We start from the raw sequence: 20268 nt of genomic DNA, 5'->3' as shown, positions 1-20268 counted from the left end.
AAATAAATCCTATATATATAATGTACAGCATGGTGACTATAGTTAATAATACTGTATTGTGTATTTGAAAGTTGTTAAGAAAATAGATCTTAACAGTTCTCATTACAAGAAAAAATTTATAACAATGTATAGTGATAGATGTTAACTAGACTTATTGTGGTGATCATTTTTTAATATATAAAGTATTAGGTGATTATGTTATATACCTGATATTGATGCTATATACATCAATGAGTATCTCTATTAAAAAAGAACCTACATATTTTTAAAAAGCCTATACAAACCTAAGCAAGAAGAAGTTATGTTCCTGCAATTCATAAATTACATTTCTCTTTTGTACTCCACACATTGTAACCAGTTTCATATACTTTCTTTAAATAAAGGAAATACTGTTAGGGTGAGTACTTCAGGAATGACAGAGGGAAGTAGTTATAGACCTCATCATGTGATGGTTTGGAGACAAGCCCTTCCTTTCCCACACATTACCTCAAGGTAGTGCCAGGAAGAATCAGCTAAGCAGTCTTAGGTTTGAATCTGAGAAACTATTCCATAAAACCTTTTCTCCCCTCCCAGCAATTTACCTGTGGACTGGACCTGCGACATGTGACCATCATTGAGCTGGTGGGGCAGCCACCTCAGGAAGTGGGGCGCATCAAGGAACAACAGCTGTCAGCCAGTATCATCGAGGAGCTCAGGTCTAGGCTGGAGGGCCACAGGGAAAGGGTGGGAAGAAACCCTAAGTGAAACATTGGCAACAGGAAGATTATGGGAAAATCATCTACACTACTCTCTTGAGGCATCACTTGTGTTTGAACTCTTTGGGTGTATTAGTTAAGACCAAATTAGCCCTGACTGGATAATTCAGTTGGTTAGAGCATTGTCTCAATATGCCAAGGTTGTGGGTTCAATTCCTGGTCAGGGCACATATAATAATCAACCAATGACTCTGACTGGTGTGGTTTAGTTGGTTGGGTATCCTCCCATAAAGCAAAAGGTCACTGGTTGGATTCCTGGTCAGGGCACATGCCTGGGTTGCAGGTTTGGTCTCCAGTCCAGTCGGGGTGCAAGCAAGAGGCAGCTAATTGATGTTTCTCTTTCACATTGATGTTTCTATCCCTCTCTTTCTCCCTTCCCTCCCCTCTCTCTAAAAATAAATGAATAAAATCTTAAAATTAAATTAAATTTTAAAAAGAACCAAGTAATGAATGCATAAGTAAGTGGAACAAGTCAATGTTTTTCTCTCTGCCCCTCTCTCTCACAAGTCAATAAATTTTTAAAAATTTTTAAACCACAGAGTGGTAGAACATAATAACCAAATGGGGAGGGGCCTTAAAATACAAATGACCAGGCCCCATCCTAAACCACCCAGGACTACTTTTTATATATATATATATATATATATATATATATATATATATATATAAATAAGGAACCTCATGTGATTCTGAAACACAGCCAGGACTGATACACAGACCCAAACATGAGTCAGATAGGCCTCTCATCCTGTCACCTCATGGCCTTGCCTATTTGCCTTCAGATTTACTGCCTTCTCAAATAGGCAGTAGAATCTGAATCATACCTATCTGCTCCTGGGTGATGAACAGACTATACATGACAGATGGTGGAAATTGACTTTTCTCATTATTAATCCATTATCACCCTTCCAATGCCTCTACCTATACTCAGAGCTAATAAAGTCATCACTGCTCTCTGCTCTAGATATACTACCTGCTTCTAGGTCTTATTCTCAGTAGGGACAAAAAGATTCAAGCCCCATATAGGGTAAAGACTAAAAAACACCCAGAGGAAGAAGACTGAAGACTTGCAGCTACAGGTAGAAGAATTGACCAGGTGATATTGATTGACCTCAGAGCTTCCATGTATGTTTGTGCAAGTATGCCCAGTTCAACTCTAGAAAACACTAGTCACATCATAGTGCATGCAAATGGTGCTCCCTGGAGTTATTCCATGAAGTCTGCATTGCTATATATGGTAGCCCTAATCAAGAGGGTCTATGAGGGAAACACAGCCTGATAATAATGTAGCTGCTTCATCTGGAGTGAGGAGGTGACAGCTTAGCAGAGATAGACATTTAAGGGCAGCAAGTCTTGAGTCTGAGCAGAGAAAAACAATGGGGCTTGAGATAGGTAGTGAAGGGGATGGGGACAAAGGATCAGTTGAGGAAGTAATTAGTCCATCAATGGAGATGTGAAAAGTCAGAGGGTAGTAGAGCCTGGTGGGATGAAGTCAGGACAAAAATCTCATTCCTCCCTGGGCTCCTCTCTCTAGGCACTTCCAGCACCTTACTCGCTCCTACTTCAACATGGTGTTGATTGACAAGCAAGGGATTGACCGGGAACGCTACATGGAACCTGTCACCCCAGAGGAAATCTTCACATTCATTGATGACTACCTACTGAGCAATCAGGAGCTGACTCAGCGCTGGCAACAAAGGGACATGTGCGAGTGAACTTGAGTCAGGGCATGGTTAACATCAAGTGAAAAGCTCCCCTAGTTGGGTGAAACTGGGGCCTGATAAAAGGAGGAAATGGTTTCCCACAATTCTAGGGACAGCACTCTGAGGTGGGTGAGGTCACCAAACCTGAAACATTTCTAAGCACTTTTTTAGGGCTCTGTAATAGTTTCTATAAGTAAGCCTTTGCTTTAGATAGCACTGGAGGACCATAAGAAGCTAGGTAGGGACTGAGGAGAGGCCCCGGGCAGTGGGTTGGGGTAGAAGGTCTTTCTTTCCTATCCTGGGCCTCTCCGAGCCCTTCAGAGTCTTCCAGATAAGTAAATCCTAAATTCATTCACTAACTGGCTGTGCTTTGTTTTTTGTTGTTGTTGTTTTTTTTGTTGTTGTTTTTTTTTTTACATTAGTCAGCACTTAATAATATTGTCCAGCTATTTTATAAGCCATTATTCTTTGTGGCTCCTTTCTATATTTGGGGCTTATCAGATATACATAAACATTTAAATTAGTACCTTGGAACAATAAGTTTGAGGTTCTTTGTGTTGCAACATGTATAAAGTGTTTCTTGAAGTACCACCTGGAATGAACAGTGAGAGGCTTTATTTTTTGTGGCATAGTCAGTCCACAGCAATTCCTTCCCCTCCAAAATGAATAGAGCCATTCTAGAGTGGATCTTCTCTTCTTTTTGAACACGGAAATGAACAAGCTTATGAACAAGGCCTGGGTAATGTACAAGTCCAAGTTCCCAGTTACTTTGTTCCAAATACAGATTTTAAATTTTTATGGCATGGGGTACTTGTGTCTTAAGTTAGATATAAACAATCTTGGGTATCTTACAACAATTTTTAAAGAGAGTAAACAAAACATTGACCTCATGTTTAACTTCCATTCTGGAATGTAACACTCTTTTTAATTAAAGTATAGTTGACATACAATATTATATTATTTTCAGGTGTATATCAGAGAGTTCACTTTTACACATTTTATAAAGTAATCACCACAGAAAGTACACTATCCATCTTTCATCATACAAAGTTATTGGGATATTATTGACTATATGCCCTATGCTGTACTTTACATCCTCTTATTTATTGTAAATCTGTACCTCTTAATCCCTTTCACCTTTTTTACCATACCCCTACCACCCAAACTTCAGGAAGCTATCAGGTTTTCTGTATCCATGAGTTTGTTTGTTTTATTTTTTCATTTGTTTAGTTTTTTTAGATTCTTCATATTGTTTTAGTTTTTTTTAGATTCCATAAAACTTTTACTACTAGATCTCCCAATTTGGTAATTTCCATGTAAGTGAAATAATACAGTATTTGTCTTTCTCTGATTTATTTCACTTAGCATAATACCCTGTAGATCTATCCATGTTGTTGCAAATGGCAAGATTTCACTCTTTTTTAATGACAGAGTAATATTCCAGCATGTGTATTTCTGTGTATCCATTTCTTCTTTATTGATTCACCTATTGATGATCACTTACATTGATTCCATATCTTGGCCATTGTAAATAATGATGCTGTGAACATAGGGATGCATATATCTTTTTTAGATCAATTTTTAATTTTATTTGAATACTTTTTATTTTTATTGTTCAAGTACAGTTTTCTGCCTTCCTTATCTCCCTCCCATTTATACCCCCCTTGTAATTGTCTATGTGTCCTTTACAGTTAGTTGTTCCTGTAAACCCTACACCCTTTTCCCCCATTCTCCCCTCCCTTCTCCCTTCTGGTTACTGTCAGCTTGTTCCCAATTTCAATATCTTTGGTTATATTTTGCTTGCTTGTTCGTTTTCTTGATTAGGTTCCAGTTAAAGGTGAGATCATATGGTATTTGTCTTTCACTGCCTGAATTATTTCACTTAGCATAATCTTTTTAATTTAGCATTTTGTTTTCTTTAGCTAAGTGCCCAGAAGTAGAATTGGTGGATCCTTCTTTGTCTCTTCTTATAGCCTTTGTTTTAAACTCTATTTTGTCTGATAAAGTACTGCTATAATTTGTCTGAAAGTACTGCTAGCTGAGCTTTTTTTTGTACCCATTCTCTTGAAATATCTTTTCCATCCTTTTACTTTCAGTATGTGTGTATCTTCCAATATGGAGTCTCAGGTAGGCTGCATATGTAAGGGCCTTTTTTTTTCTTTTATCCATTCAGTCACCCTATGTTTTTTCAATGGAGCACTTAGTCAATTTACATTTAAAGTAATTATTGAATGATATTTACTTTTTGGCACTTTGTTTTCATGCTAGATTTATAAGTGGTTAGTCTACTATCTTTACTACATGTTTGCCTTTACTAGTGACATATTTTATTTCATATATTTTCTTATGATGTGGTGGATCCTGGCTGGCAGGATCCATGTATGTTGTGGCTGCTCATGAACAAATACACACAGATAACAGAAGTCCTGTGGAGAAAAAGGGATGACATGGCCACTATCTGAGAGAGAGTGGGTGAGAGGACCAGAGAACCCAGTCCCTGCCTGGCAAGAATTTTATTGCTTCTCTGGGTACATTACATGGAGGGTGGTCCTCATTTACTATGCACAGGTTCACTTCAGGGGACTGCCTTTTACAGATAACAAAGGAAAGAATGCTGCTAATTACTTCAAAGAGAAGAGTGTTGCAGATCAGGGGAAAAGTGGTTGAACTGGTCACACTCCATACTTGGGATGTTTAGCTCAGATTTTAGGAAGTTGCATTAAGCCCTTCCTGCCTCAATTCAGGGTGAGGGAGTTTTAGCAAAAGCAAGACTCATAGCAGTCTAGGCACAATGCAGGCCTGATCCCCCATGGGAAAACCTCTCTGTGGGCATGGTCCTGCATGCCACTCACTCCCCACTGGTTTTCCACGTGGAGGCTGAGCTACAATTCCACACCATGAGAAGCGGTTCCTTACATTCTTATTTCTAGTTTTAACCTTTTCTTTTCCACTAAAAGAATTTCCTTTAATATTTCTTGTAATTCTGGTTTAGTGATGATGAAGTTCTTTAGCTTTTGCTTGTTTGGGAAAATCTTGATCTTTCCTTCAGTTCTAAATGATAACCTTACTGGGTAGAGTATTCTTGGTTATAGGTTTTCCCCTTTCATCGTGTTGAATACATTGTGCTACTCCCTTCAGGGTGTGGAAAGTTTTTGTTGAAGTCAGCTGACAATCTTATGGACATTCCCTCGTATGGAACTCATTGTTTTCTTCTTGCTGCTTTTTAAGATTCTCTCTTTAATCTTTAACTTTTAACAATTTATTTATAATGTGTGTTGGCATGGGTCTCTCAATACATCTTGTTTGGGAATCTCTGTGCTTCCTGGACTTGGATGTCTGTTTCCTTCACCAGGTTAGGGAAATTTCCAGCCATTATTTCTCCGAATAAGTTTTTCATCCCTTTCTTTCTCCTCCTTCTGGGCCTCCTATGATTTGTATGTTATACACTTTGGGATGTTGTCCAATAGGTCCTTTATGCTATCGTAATTCTCTTTAACTCTTTTTTCTTTTTGATCTCCCAATTTGGGATTTCCACTAACCTGTCTTCATGATTGTTGATCTGATCTGTTGATTTCCTGCAGTATATATTTCATTTTAGTTATTATATTCTTCAGTTCTGACAGGTCCCTTTTTATCATTTTTATCTCTTTGTTGAAGTTCTTAGTTATCCACTTGTCTTCAGAGTTTAATGAGCATCTTTATGACTATTAATTTGAACTTTTTATCTAGTAGATAGCTTACCTTAGTTTCAGAACTCCTTTCTGGGGTTTTGTACTGTTTTTTTTCTTTGTTGTTGTTATTGTTTGTTTGTTTGTTTGTTTGGAACATATTCTTTACTTTCTTCATTTTGCTGTCTGTTTTGGATTAGGTAAAACAGCTAAATCTTCTCGTCCTGAAGAATTTGACTTATTTATAAGGTATTCTGTGGGGCCCTGTGTTGGACTCCCCCTTGACACCAAAGCCAGGTGCTCCAGAAATGTTTCCTGGGTGGACTAGTGTGGCCTCTTATGTGGCTGGGTCACAACTTCTATAGACACATTGGGAGGCAAGGCTGGTCCCTGGTCCACTGGCTGTGATGCCTGGTCACAACTGTTGCAAGCTCATTGGTATGCAGGGCAAGCCTTCCATGTGGCTGGCTGTAAGACCCAGCCATGCTGTTGCAGACACACTGCTGTGTGCTGGTGCCAACTGAGGACACCCACTGTGTGTGGCAGGGCAAAAGCTGCTTTGGAGGGGTATTAGCCTGGGTGGGTCCTCAGGGAAATGCCAGACTGGGCTGAACAATGTTAACAAGGTTAATGGAGAGCATCAGAATTGTTGCCTGCCAGTGTCAGACCAGCTAGGTTAAAGAAAGGGGGAAAATGGTGCCTGCTAACACCTTTGACTCAAAGAAAATTTCCAACAGATACCTGTCCCTCCAGAACACACCCTAAAATTAGCCAACATATTACCTTCATGTATGACCTACATGATTTCCAAACTGTTGTCTCTGTGCTGGGACTCGGAAAGAGAGCAACTTGGGTTTCCTACAGCCCTTTGGCTCACTCAGACATAAACCCCACTAGTTTTCAAAGCCAGATGTTATAGGGGCTCCTCTTCCTGATGCAGGCCCCCAAGGATAGGATTGGACCCCTCGCTCTTCAAGACAACTTCTTCACTTGTTATATCCTTCCCACTTGTGAGTCACTGCACAGGGAGTTGGGAGAAGGGTAGGTCATGAGTAGACTTAATCTCTACCCCTCCTACCCATTTAAATGTGGCCTTTTCTTTATATCTGTAGTTGTAGAACATTTGTTCTGCTGGTTTTTAGATTATTCTTAGAGAGAGCTGTTCTATATGTAGTTGTAGTTTTGTGTCAGCAAGAGGAGGTGAGCTCAGGATCTTCCTATTCCACCATCTTGAACTCAAAGCCAGGAGCCTTGTTCCTGAAAGCCAATTTAGTTTGTCCATCAAATATCACTCCTTGTGGTTGGCACAGTGCCCCTGCAACAGATTGGTCTCCAGATGGGATCTCCAATAGCTAGCTATGTTTCAAATAGTCCCTCTACTCTGAGGTGATAGCAAAAGGAAGTATCACAAAAGACAACCAGGACATTTTAGCAAGTGTAGTTGGATATTCCTTATAGGATAACTGTATTATTGGAGGTGGGAAGAGCTTCAAAACATTCTTGGACTTGTCACTTCCCTTTTTAGACCATTGGGCTACAAATTTTATATTTACTGTTGCTTCATCTAAGAGTTATTAGAAAAGTGCTGCAGTGAGTGGGAGCTTAGGAAGAAAAATCAGACATGTTTTATCTTGTCCCTTCCAGTTTCCTTAAGAGCAACAATCTCTTAGCCTCCAGTTCCATAGTAAAAGGTGGCAAATTCTGTTCCTTCTTTAGAGGAGCTCTGAGCGCATGATCTAGGAACCCTTAAAAAGTACCACTGCAAGCCTCTGTGAAACTTAACAGAGAAAAAGGAAAAAAGACAGATTCATCCTCATTTATTAATTCCATCAGATAATCAATTTTAAGAGATGAGAATACAGCAGGTGGAAGCTGGCAGCCAAAAATTTAACCTTAAGAGCCAGGCATGGAAAGTAAATTTGAGGCAGGGTTATTGGGAAGTGGGGCTACACTCAGACCCATGCTCTGGATTCAGCCACACTCAATGGTGTTTTGGTATTTTAAAGAAAAGTTCTTCGCTGTGCTGCTGAGAACCTTCTGTTCGACACTCATGGAAGGAACCCAGTATCATGGTTAAGATCAGTACCCTTTCACCCTGGCTGGCGTAGCTTGGTGGATTGAGTGTGGGCTGTGAACCACAGCATCACAGATTCAATTCCCAGTTAGGGCACATGCCTGGGTTGCAGGCCATGGCCACCAGCAACCGCACATTGATGTTTCTCTCTCTCTCTATCTCTCTCTCTTTCTCCCTCCCTTACCTCTCTAAAAAATAAATAAATAAATAAAATATTTTAAAAAGGAAAGATCAGTACCCTTTCTCCTTTAGCTATATCCAGGGGGTCATCAGTGTAAAATTAGAGAGGAGAATGAAGCAGGCTAGGTGGAGAGGCAGAGCTAATAAAGTTGGAGCACTCACTGTATGCCAGGTGCCATTCTAAACAGTCTATTGAGTGATTCTGAAATGTTCACAAGAATCTTGTAAGATAGGCACTATTTTTAGTCACATTTTCCAAATTAGGGAACTGGAGCACAGAGAAGTGGGGCAACTTGTCTAAGATCAGACAGCTAGTAAGTGGCACAGTCAGGATTTAAACAACAGCAATTTGGCTCCACAGTCAATGTTCTTAAAAAGTATGCTATATTGTCTCTACCTGTTTTTGCCCTTTTCATTTAGATAGCTCCTGGTAAGGAAAAAGATTTCACCATATACATAATATCCTACTCAGATAAGACTCACAATGGTCCCAGGAGGAAGTAGGGAAATGAAAGGCTCATAACTTGTGAAAATTCACTCCCTAAAGCAAAGCAATAGAGCATAAATCATGAGCCTAGGACACATAGGAGTAGTGGTGAGTCACAAAAAAAAGTTGTTCCCATAGGAGGTGAGGGATTTAATGGAAATCTCATTTTTGAAATACAACGTCAAAAGTTAGGTAGTTGCTGAGGGGAATTAGACATGGATGAAATTACCAAACCTGGAGCAAAAAGGTCCCTTTCTACCTTTACCCTCCAGGGAAGTACAGGAGTTATGAAAGGCAGGAGGCAAGTTATGGGCAAAATGGAAAATACAGTGAGTTAATGTAGTAAGTCTTTGGTTCCAGAACTCTTCTGTGGTTCTAAAGACATTTATTGAATATCAGGCAAGATAAATGTCCTTCCTTGTCTTTATCATTAACATGCCAAGTAGCAAGTGAGGGCATGTCAGCAAGTCAGAGAGCCAGTGATAATAGAGAGGCCCACTACCTCCTGAACAAAGTTAATACCTGGGCCTGACTCTTGCATATAAATGCTCTTCTGGCATTAAACCATTGAAAGTTTTTGTTTTGTTTTACTTTACTGAATAGTCAAGGCAAATCAATCTTACTCTCTTTATGTAGTTTTACTGTAACTTCCTTTGAATTAGTGTTGAAGAAGTCTTAGCTCCTAAAGAAAAGGAGACAACAGCAGAATTAGGCCCACTGCCAGACCCAAAAAGGCTATCCCAACCCTGACCCTCTACATTTCTTTGCTTCTGTTCTTCTCTGTGCCCCTGTCAGCATCTCCCCAAGTTATTCAGTTAGTCAGCTGATTAGGTAGCTTTCAAAGCATCTTACTGTCCTACTTTTTAAACAAAACATTTATGAACAAAACATATTCATAGGATATTTTAGAAGATAGTCATTCCTTCCTTGGAGTCTTCACCCACAACACATATCATTCTTGAAGGAGGTAGCATGGTACTGTAGAGTCAGATCTTAATTCAAATCCCAACTCTTGCCTTGACTTTTCTAATTTGGAAAAAGGTAAATTTTCCTACTTCACTAGGTTTTTAGAGAAATTAAAGCAATAATGTATAATTTGCCTAGAATAAATACTTGTACACAGAAGGCATTAAATATATACTAATGACCTTTTTGCACAAGAGGTCAAGAATCACTTGGGCCTACCTAAAACCCAGAGCCTTATGTCTGAGATGGAGTACTTAGCATATGTGTTCTTTATCTCTCAAAACTAAATAATGGTAATAGGAGTAAAGGGAAAAGGTCCTACAACTCTTAGAGAAGTTGAAGGATGAAGAAGGAAACACAGCTGGGAACATTTCCCCCAGTGCACATTGCTCTCCTTCTTTCAGCATGTGGGGATGGGGACACAAAACTAAAGGAGGAGCTCTCTTGGTACTTGAGAGAAAGAAATGTGGTGCCACGTTTCAGATGGCTTCTCAGTTATTTCCCTAGATACCAACACAAAGGTCAATGGATCAGAGCTCAGTGGAGGCATCGAGAAGCAATGTGGGAAGAGGGACATTTTCTTTGAATCTTACAGGATGGTAAGAGAAGGGTATTTGTTACTTTTGTTCTTATGCTTCAAGCAGCATGAAAAGCAACCATGGGAAGTCAGGACATCACAGACACAAGCATCTATAGAACTAAGAAATGGCAATACTTGACAAGTGTGGACACTTTACTGAAGAACACATATATTGTAGGGGGTGGAGAAAAAAGGAGAAAGTTACAGACCAGAATCCCAGGTTATGCCTTATATATCAATCCACACCAAATAAACCCTTTAAAAACACTCGTCCATTCAATTAACACATACAATAGAAACCACCTTAGCTGCCCTCAATCCAGTGACCTTATGAAAGAGCCAGCAAGCAGATGACTAGACTGAAAGGGATTTTTTTCTCCAGTATATACTCCTTTCTCAAATGACTTTCTGTAGAGACTCATGGAAGAATAAAAAAGTCAGTTTGGAACACTGAGTTTCAGAAAATAAACCTTAGATCACTAGACCCTTCTAGACTAGAAAGCTCTCAGTACACCATTCCCATGTTACATCTAGGTGAAATTTAGGAAAAAACATAAAACATAAGAACTGAAACCACTTCAAGATGGAAGTCAGACTAATTGGGAGAATCTATGAACACATTCTATTAGAGCATTAACAGTGACCAGCCTACAGAAACACTGGACCAGTTTAGACAGTACTTAGCTATTCTGGTGGACATAAAGGCATGTATATCATATTCTGTGTGGTAACACACTGCAGATACAAATGCCAAGAAATATGTGATACCCATTGAGAGTGAAGAAGTCTTGAATTTCATTAGAGAAATGAACTCTCCAACAACTGTTTTATTAGTTTAAATGCAAAGAATTCAACATTGGCTGGAAGACACTTCAGCTTCAGTCACTCTGGTCCCCTGGAACCAAGTAGTACTTTGTGGACATGTTCATGACTTGGTCAAAAGGCTATTATTTAATTAAAGAGCTTTTCAAAGCGGCTCCACTAAAAGGTATAGCGAAGGTGTCTAGAACCAGAAGGAACTGAAGAATTTTCTTAGCATTCAAATAAAAATGCATTAGACACACACAAGGTGGAAACTGATTTAAAAAAAAAACACAAGAGGAGTTAAAAGCCAACTTCTACAATTTGATCAAGGTAGAAAATGAGTTAAAAGCATAAATTAGAGAGGAAGGAGAGGACCTATTCACCTTTATACCATCTTCCCCTGTCTTGAGTAAACCAACCCTCCTTTCCAGAGCTTTGGCCTCATTCCAGGAACACATTTAAACATACATTGGTACTAATGTCAGAGGTAGCGAGGGCTTCATGGGACAAAGATAGTAAGACGGGATAAAAAAGTTGTTTTTTAAAATTTTGTAAGTTAATTAAACCTTAGAAAGATATAATAAAGAATGGACTCTGAAAGTACACTAGATTATGCACAAATAAAAGCATTTTGAAGAGACCTTTATTCTTGAGCTTGCTTTCAAAAGGGGAACAATCTGCATCACTCTAGCATAATGAGATTTGTAGAAATACATGTTTATATACACACAGACATAACACATACATATTAAATCTTTATTCTTTGTCTCTTCACCTCTTCTGACTTGCCCTGGGCAGGGCTGTGCCTAAAGAGAAAGGCAGGGACTCATAAGCCCAGTTTCTGCCTGGCCATTGTGGAACGGAGCTGCAGTGTCCCTTCTGCCCAAGACCCTGGGTACTGTCGCATCTTCTGCCACAGGCTCACTTCTTCCCCAGTTGAATCCATCCAGTCCACCACTTCCCCATTACTGATACCTGAAAAGAAACACCAGAAGAGACTGAACAGGGACCCCAGCCCTCAGCCTACCAGGAATGATGGGTTATACAGCAAGAGTAGCCACCCCATAAAACACATTGTGTTATGAAGATGCACTGATAGGGACCACGGTCTTGGAACTATTCCCTAATGATTATGTACAGCTATTTATGTGCTCCTGAGAGTATATCGAGACACTTTTGATCAAGAAATGTGACTCCAAATGGGTCATCAGTAGTTAGAGACCTCTTATTCTGAGGCTGGTGTGGAGCTCTGATGTCTGATACATCATGCCAGAGCTACTGCCCTTCTGTTATTGCCAACTTGACTTACCGTTTTTTAAAAAATAAACTGAACACCTTTTCCTCTAGCTATAAAATCAAGACCTGAATTTAGGATTGTATGTAGCTTCATTCCTATTCTCTTGTACATTCATTCATTCGGTAAACATTTGTTGAGTGCCTACTGTGTCCAGTACTCTTCTAAGCTCTGGGGAATACAGGGTGAACAAAGCAGAAAAAGTCCTGCCTGCAGGCAGCTTACATCTGAATAGGGAAGAGAGAAAATATACAACTAAATCAATAAGAGTATTTCAGATAATGAGGCAAATGTAAAGAAGTTAATAATCAAGGTGATTTGTAGTGCCTAGATTAGGGCATCCTCTAGATGGAGAGTTCTGAGGGTCTCTCTAAGATGGGAAAATTTGAGTCAAGATCTAAACGATGGAAATGAGCCAGGCTTTCCAAACAGAGGTAACACTAATTACTGAGGTTTTAAAATGGGAATAAGCTTAGTATATTTTGAGAGCAGAAAGAAAGTCATTGTGGCTAGAGCACAGTGAGCAAGCCAGAGAATAATACAGGGATGCATAATAAAGAAACAGAGACGGTATAGATCATATGGGACCTGTGGGCATGCTGAGAACTTTGCTCTAAGTACAACAGAATGCTACTGAGGGTTTTAAGGAGAGAAATGACATGAACTGGCTTACATTGGTAAAAACATCATCTTAGATGCTTTGTATTAAATGCAAAGACTATAGAAAGAGAAAAGAAAAGGATCCTAGACTATGCCTTGAAAAACACCAACATTTAGAGTTTGGGTATAGAATGAGGAACCCACAAAGAAAATTGAGAAGGTGATCTGTGAGTTAAAAGGGAATCAAGGGTGTAATGTCAATAAAAGCTAAGTATTTCAAGAAAAAAGGAAGTGATAAGCTAGGTTAAATAGCATCAAGAATTCTAGTAAGGTGAAAACAAAACTTTGGCAGAAGTAATTTCTCAGTGGCATGGTAAAACAGAAGTCAGATCACAGTGCATTGAAGACTAAAGGAGAGCGAGGGAACAAAGATAATTATTTTCAATAAATTAGAGGAGAGTTGTGGGATCAAGGGAAGGTTTATTTCTTGTTTCTTAGGATCAGAAATACCAGAGCATATTTATTTTCACCTCCAGTAGGGAGGCAGAGAGAATGAAACTGATCACACAAGAGAGATAGGAGATTCCAGAAGTGAGGTCATTGAGAAGTGAGGATATGATCCAGAACACTTGAAAACAGATTGCTCTTTGCTACAAAGGGCCCTTCTTTTATTATAACAGGACAGAAGATGGAAATTATAGGTATAGATACAGGCAGGTTTTAAGATTGGTGGGAAGATAATGGTATTCCTGGCAATCAGGGTCTCATTTATGTGCTCATTTATGTGCATGAGCTCAGTCTTCCTCTAGGCCTGCACATAGTAGGCACTCAGTAAATATTGGTTGAACATTAACTCAGGAAAGAAGACCACTTTTGTCATAGAGAAGCTTTGTAGGGAGGAAGTTGGGAATACTGGGAGTGAAATATACAAGAGGCCTTTAAGATACTGAGCAAAAGTGGGGGAGAAGCTCTCACCAGTGCCAACACTCAGCCTGACCCCTCCCAGGAAGTCATTGCTGGCTAGGGGCTCCCGGTCCCACACAGTCAATTCCAGGCACATGTGTTGTAGATCATCCAGCCTTACGCCACTGTAGACAAATGTATGGTTGTAGTGGGGATTCAGGGTCTTCTTCATCACAGGAGTTTTACGTTTACTGCCCTTGTTCTTCATGGGAAGGAGGTATCTGGCAGAGGGCAGGGGAGTAATCAACAACCTACTCAAGTCTGACAATATGTATCTAAATTCCACTTTCCCCTACCACAGGCCTAGTCCACAAAGGTGAGACAACTCTCAGATCCTCACACACATACTCCTGCTTTTGAATCTGCTGAAGTAGATTCCTACTACCTCTACTAGATCACTCATCTGATTAAATTCCTTCAACCTGGAGAGAAAATTGATATAATGTTATTATATTAAAATGTGTTTTAAATATTTTGTTCTGTTTCTATTGGATAAGGTCCTCTTTAAATAAAACCAATGGTAGTAACTACAGACATAGCCAAACATAATTTGCTAGAGAACTTAATTCAGTGGGGTTATCTATAATTTGGGGAAAGTGAGCATTCCTTAAATATTCTGGGGAACAAAGTCATGAGTCCCTAAATCTTGATAGGGGACAGAAGGCTTTTTTATTCATTTATTAAAGATTAATTAAGAGCATAAATCTATAACAAAGGAAAAGTCAAACCTATCTGTCTACCCCCTTCTTCTTTGGCAATCAGCATTAGTCCAGTCCAGTGCAAACCTGGTAATGGGGGTTTTGTCATTACCTAGCTTCAGGGACAAGTTGATTGCTAGAGGTGGTAGAACACATAAGTATAATATCCATACAGAAAGGGTAAATTGGGTTTCTCTCTTAGCTCTCTTGTTCTGAAACTGGTTAATTTTGTACTGGTCCAGGGACTCACCCCTTGACAAAGCTGTCTGAAGTCCCTCCTGATTTGGCAGCCATCAGGTTCTTGGCTTCTTTGATCCATACTTGGAGCTCTCCCCCTTCCCCACCTTTACCTGTAAGGGATGTCAGCCATAGCAAGTGAGCCTCTATGCCTCCAGATTTCTCTTGAGCTTTATCTACACAACACTTCTTTTCCTTGCTCCTGAAGGCAGCAAGCTCCATAACTGGACCACCACACCTGACCTCGATTCTCAGTACCTAGCAGAGTGCCTAACAGTAAGCAATAGGTGCTCAATTAATAAAAAACAACAGCAATAAATGCTTATCAAAATCTCACTATGAGAGTGATTCTACATTAAGCATTTAATTCTTAAAACAACCATATGAGATACTCTTATTGTCTTCATTTTATAGATGACGAAATTGAGGCTTAGAAATACAAAGTTGCCTAATATTTATTGAATGCCTAAAAAAGAGGACTTCTCCACTTGTGTCTTGACCCCACCCCCACTTCACAGGATTCATCAGGCATCATCAATGTCAACACCTACCTCCTATTTTTCTTTTTTAAGGTTTTATTTATTTATTCTTATAGAAAGGGGAAGGGAGGAAGAAAGAGAGGGAGAGAAATATCAATGTGCGGGGTTGCCTCTCATGTGGCCCCTACTAGGGATCTGGCCCACAACCCAGGCATGTGCCCTGACTGGGAATCAAACCAGTGACCCTTTGGTTTGCAGCCTGTGCTCAATCCTCTGAGCTACAGCAGCCAGGGCCCTACCTCCTATTTTTAATATCTTTTTCCACTGATCCCATTCTTTCAGTGTAAATATCTGCTAATCTCATCTCTCCTTTTTAAAAAATTATTTTAAAAAGAAAATCACCCTTCAACTTTATCTTATTTTGAGGCTACTCTCCATGTAGCCTTTCTTTCACCATCAGTTATCCTAAAAAAAAAAAGAGTCCATACTCAACACCTCTACTTCTCTGCCTCATTAACTCTGCCCAGATTCTAGTGAAATCTGGTTTCTGCTTCAACTAATACACTGAAAACGTAATCTAATGTCGATAAGCCATGTCTTCTCAGGCCACACTGAGCCTGACCTCCCATTAGTATTTCAATGCTGTTGACAAATCCCACTCCCTTCTTCAATCTCTTTCCTGGCATTGCTCTCTCCTGATAACCCTCTATCTTACTAGCTTTTCTCTTCTCTTCAACCTTTATAATGCTGATGTTCCTTATGGCTCTATCCTTGCCTCTCTTCTCTATTCATTTTGCACAACCTCCTTGGGGATGTCATTGATTTCCCACATCCTATAGGTAGACCTTGCTATAGGATCTTTTGTAGGAATGTTGGCTTTCCATTGTCAATAGATCAATTACAACTCCTTACCATTCTGTTCAAGGTTCTTTTCAGTCAGGCTCCAGCCTCATCAACAATTCTAGCCCCATTTTCACATATACATGCCGTAATTCCAGCCCCACCAAAATAAGGAATTCACTGCCTCACACTCACCACTGTTATTTACCATGCTCATACTATTTCCTCTTCTGCAAATGCTCTTCTCACTTCATCCTTTTCCTTTTCTGCCTGGTAAAGTCTTAAGTCCAGTTTCATCATTACTTCCTCTCTAAAGCTCTCCCAAATATAACCAGAAAGAATCCATCACTCCTGCATCTGTGTTCTTTTTGCATATGACTGTCTTGCCAAACTAAGCCCCTCAAGGGAGGGCAAATGTCATGTCTCATTCATTTACATATCCATAGTAATTGCACAGTGCCTGGTATATTGATTCCTTTTTCCTCAGCCTTCAACTTCCTTTCCCTCACACCTCATACCCCTTCCAACCATCCTTTCTTGGCCCCAAAGTTTCTGTTCTGTTCTGCCCTCTTAAGAGCTTGCCACAGCTGGACCAAGACAAAGTCAGTTTCATGACCTAAAAAAGTTAAATGCCAACCCTAAGGCATTCCTTTATGGTTGAAATATGCAGAAAAGGCTTATTTAGTAAGTAAAAGAATCTTCCCTAGAAGATGATCCAGGGCTTATCTCAATATGGTTTCTCCAACAGTGCTAGCCACTAGCCAGTACCAACTCACATACGTCCTATACAGAATATAACGGCTAAATCCAGGGCCACAAAGAAAACTCACTCTTTTTCTGGTCACCTCCAACAGGGAGCTTAGAGGCTGGGATGTACTTCAGTGAAACCACCAACTCGCCTCTGTGTGATGGCAAGCCAGTCGTGGACTCAGCACTGATCTGAAATACAGGGAAAACCCAACAGGTTGAGGTGGGCTTCTCAGGAGGTGCTGGTATCTCTTGCTGATGAGATTCTAAAATTATCCCCAAGAACAGCTTCACAGCATGAGGATCCTTCTCCTTATGAATACAATCTGGGGTCCCTCGGCCATGGTAGCTACAGGTTTCTAAGGCAGTTTCTTCAGAAGAAGATATAGAAGAATCAACAAAATGTCTTCTGGAATACCCACCATTTTGCTACTTGGTGATATAGCTACTAGATTCCACATACTGTCAAAGGTCTTCCAGAAAGATTGCCACATAAACTCACAGGGGGCTGATGCCAAAATGAAGGATCTCGCTACCAATTATTAGTAATAGCTGAAAAGTGGAAATAACTTACATATCAATCAATATAGAAAAGGTTAATGAGTGATTGTAATGCCCTCATGTGGCATGCAATCATCGAATGAATGCAGTGAATCTATACATGCTGACATGGAAAGATATCCAATATGTATTGTTAAGTCACCAAAGCAAGATGCAGGAAAGTATCTCACGTCTATATTTTATTGTTTTGCACACCCAGAATGCAAAACAATAAAATATATTCATATTAGTACATGTGAATATATGTGTATATAAGTAATGATCATCATCATCATCATTAAATAGTGCTTACTATGTGTTACAAGTACTTCAAGTATATCATTTTGTTTAATCCTCAAGATAGTTCTATAAAATAGGTACTATTATTCCAATTTTACAGATTATGAAGCAGAGGAACAGAGAGGTTAAGTAATTTGCCCAGGGTCATACAGTAATAGGCAGAAGCAAGATTCAAATTCAGATCAACTGTTTCCAGAGTTGATGCTTTTAATGACTCTACTACACAGCATAGAAAAACCCCAAAGAATACAGACAAACTTAACACTTTTTTCTTCTAAGGAAGATAGTGGAATGGTGAAAGGATAGAGGGCCTTCATGTTTTACTCTGTATATACCTATAGAGCCTTTTAAATAAGAATAGTATGTATCACTTGAATGATCTTCAAAATATACAGTATTTTTTTAACACAGAACTTGCAAAGATTTGAAGACTAGGTAAAACTGTGTTACGAGGATTTGAATATGCCACAATTCTTTTTATCCTCACCTAAAGGCATTTTTTTCATTGCTTTTAGAGAGAAGGGAAGGGAGAGAAGAAGGGTGGGAAAGAAACATCAATGCAAGAGAGAAGCATTGATTGGTTGCCTCCTGCACACTTCCAGACTGGGGATCGTACATGCCTGGACTGGAGATTGTATGCACCTGAACTAGGGATTGAACCTGCAATCTAGGTATGTGCCCTGACTGGGAATCAAACCACAACCTTTTGGTTATGGGACAATGCTCCAACCAAGTGAACCATAATGGAAAGGGCAATATACCACAATTTTTAACTTCACATTTATTTATGCAACTTTTGATTAATGACTGCCTCTACCACTAGAACATAAACACCAGAAGGGCAAGAATCAAGCCTGTTTTTGTTCATCCTAGCATGACTGCAACTAAGCAAAGTACCTGGTACATAGTAGGCACTCCACAAATATTTACTGAATGAATGAAAAAGTGAATAAATATCAGGGATGAACAGCAAGTAGCCTATCATCTTTGGCTGTGAATAGCAGAACTGCCTCACTCTACTGGCTCTCTTGGCATGGCTCTGTTCTTTATGCTTTGGTACCCCAAGCATGAGCACTAGAGGTGCCCTTTCACTGGGGCTCCTTTAAACTAGGTCCTCATTACTGAACATATCAATGCCAGGAGGGCATAATCCTGATCACTTTAGAAAAATGTACCACATACCAAGAATGCACAAAGTTTAGTGTAATGGAGAGATAGAAAAGAAAGGGAGGTGCTAAATGAAGAAAGTTCTGGTCAAGATGGAGATTTAGGCAGAAATGCTTCACTTTCTTGCATAACCAAAAGAAGGATAACAACTAATTTAAAAACAAAGAACAACCAGAACTGACAGAAAAACATTTGCATGGAAGTCCAACAACTAAGGGGTTAAAGAAACATTCATCCAGATGGTGCGCTGAGACAAAGAAATATGGCCCAAGTGAAAGAACAGATCAAAACTCCAGAAAAAGAAATAAACGACAAGGAGTTAGACAACCTGTCTGATGCAGAGTTCAAAACACTGGTAATCAGGATGATCAAAGAATTGATTGAACTTGGTTGCAAAATAAAGGAAGAAATGAAATCTACACAAAGTGAAATAAAGCAAAATATACAGGGAACCAACCGTGAAGGGAAGGAAACTGAGACTCAAATCAACGATTTGTTATAAAAGGAAGAACTAAGCATCCCACCAGAACAGAATGAAGAAACAAGAATGCAAAACAGTTAGGAGAAGCTTAGGAACCTCCAGGACGTTAAGCATTCCAACATCCAAATCATAGGGGTGCCAGAAGGAGAAGAGGAAGCACAAGCAATTGAAAACCCACTACAGCAAATAATGAAGGAAAACTTCCCCAGTCTAACAAATGAAATAGACTTCCAGGAAGTTCAGGAAGCCCAGAGAGTCAGAAAGAGATTGGACCCAAAAAGGAACACACCAAGGTGCATCATAATTAAGTTACCCAAGATTAAAGATAAGGAGAGAATCTTAAAAGCAGCAAGAGGAAAGGAGAGAGTTACCTCTCCAAATGAGTTCCCATAAGGCTATCACCTGATTTCTCCAAAGAAACCTTACAGGCAAGAAGGGGCTGGAAAGAAGTTATTCCAAGTCATGAAAGGCTTGGAATACTTCTTGAGGTTTGGAATACTCCTTGAAAGGACCTACATCCAAGATTACTTTATCCAGCAAAGCTATATCATTTAGAATGGAAGGGCAGATAAAGTGCCCCAGATAAGGTCAAGTTAAAGGAGTTCATCATCACCAAGCCCTTATTATATGAAATGTTAAAGGGACTTATCTAAGAAATATAAGATAAAAAAACTATAAACAGTAAAATGACAACAAACTCACAAC

The 20268-nt window shown here is 39.5% G+C and overlaps 2 protein-coding genes across 11 annotated transcripts in view; one reads left to right on the top strand and one right to left on the bottom strand.

Annotated features, from left to right (window-relative positions):
- The window catches only part of SRPX2 (sushi repeat containing protein X-linked 2), a 48989-nt gene extending 46185 nt beyond the window's left edge, over nucleotides 1-2804 (top strand). The window contains exons 10-11 of the mRNA XM_045817578.1: nucleotides 574-695; nucleotides 2290-2804. Of these exons, the coding sequence (XP_045673534.1) occupies nucleotides 574-695; nucleotides 2290-2470 (303 nt within the window). The 3' untranslated portion in view covers nucleotides 2471-2804. The remainder of the gene's footprint in view (nucleotides 1-573; nucleotides 696-2289) is intronic.
- A 9038-nt stretch (nucleotides 2805-11842) lies between these two features.
- The window catches only part of SYTL4 (synaptotagmin like 4), a 121942-nt gene continuing 113516 nt past the window's right edge, over nucleotides 11843-20268 (bottom strand). For 7 of the 10 annotated variants that reach the window (XM_045817526.1, XM_045817527.1, XM_045817525.1 and 4 more), the window contains 4 exons: nucleotides 17159-17267; nucleotides 15023-15122; nucleotides 14087-14295; nucleotides 11843-12192 (listed from right to left, as the gene is read on the bottom strand). In XM_045817526.1, the coding sequence (XP_045673482.1) occupies nucleotides 12044-12192; nucleotides 14087-14295; nucleotides 15023-15122; nucleotides 17159-17267 (567 nt within the window). In that variant the 3' untranslated portion in view covers nucleotides 11843-12043. The remainder of the gene's footprint in view (nucleotides 12193-14086; nucleotides 14296-15022; nucleotides 15123-17158; nucleotides 17268-20268) is intronic. The other 3 variants (XM_045817532.1, XM_045817534.1, XM_045817533.1) reach the window with 3 other exon arrangements.

This window comes from Phyllostomus hastatus, unplaced genomic scaffold, assembly GCF_019186645.2.
Source record: "Phyllostomus hastatus isolate PE091 unplaced genomic scaffold, TTU_PhHast_1.1 phas_scaffold_28, whole genome shotgun sequence".
NCBI lineage: Eukaryota > Metazoa > Chordata > Mammalia > Chiroptera > Phyllostomidae > Phyllostomus > Phyllostomus hastatus.
This window is presented reverse-complemented; position numbering and strand designations above follow the sequence as displayed.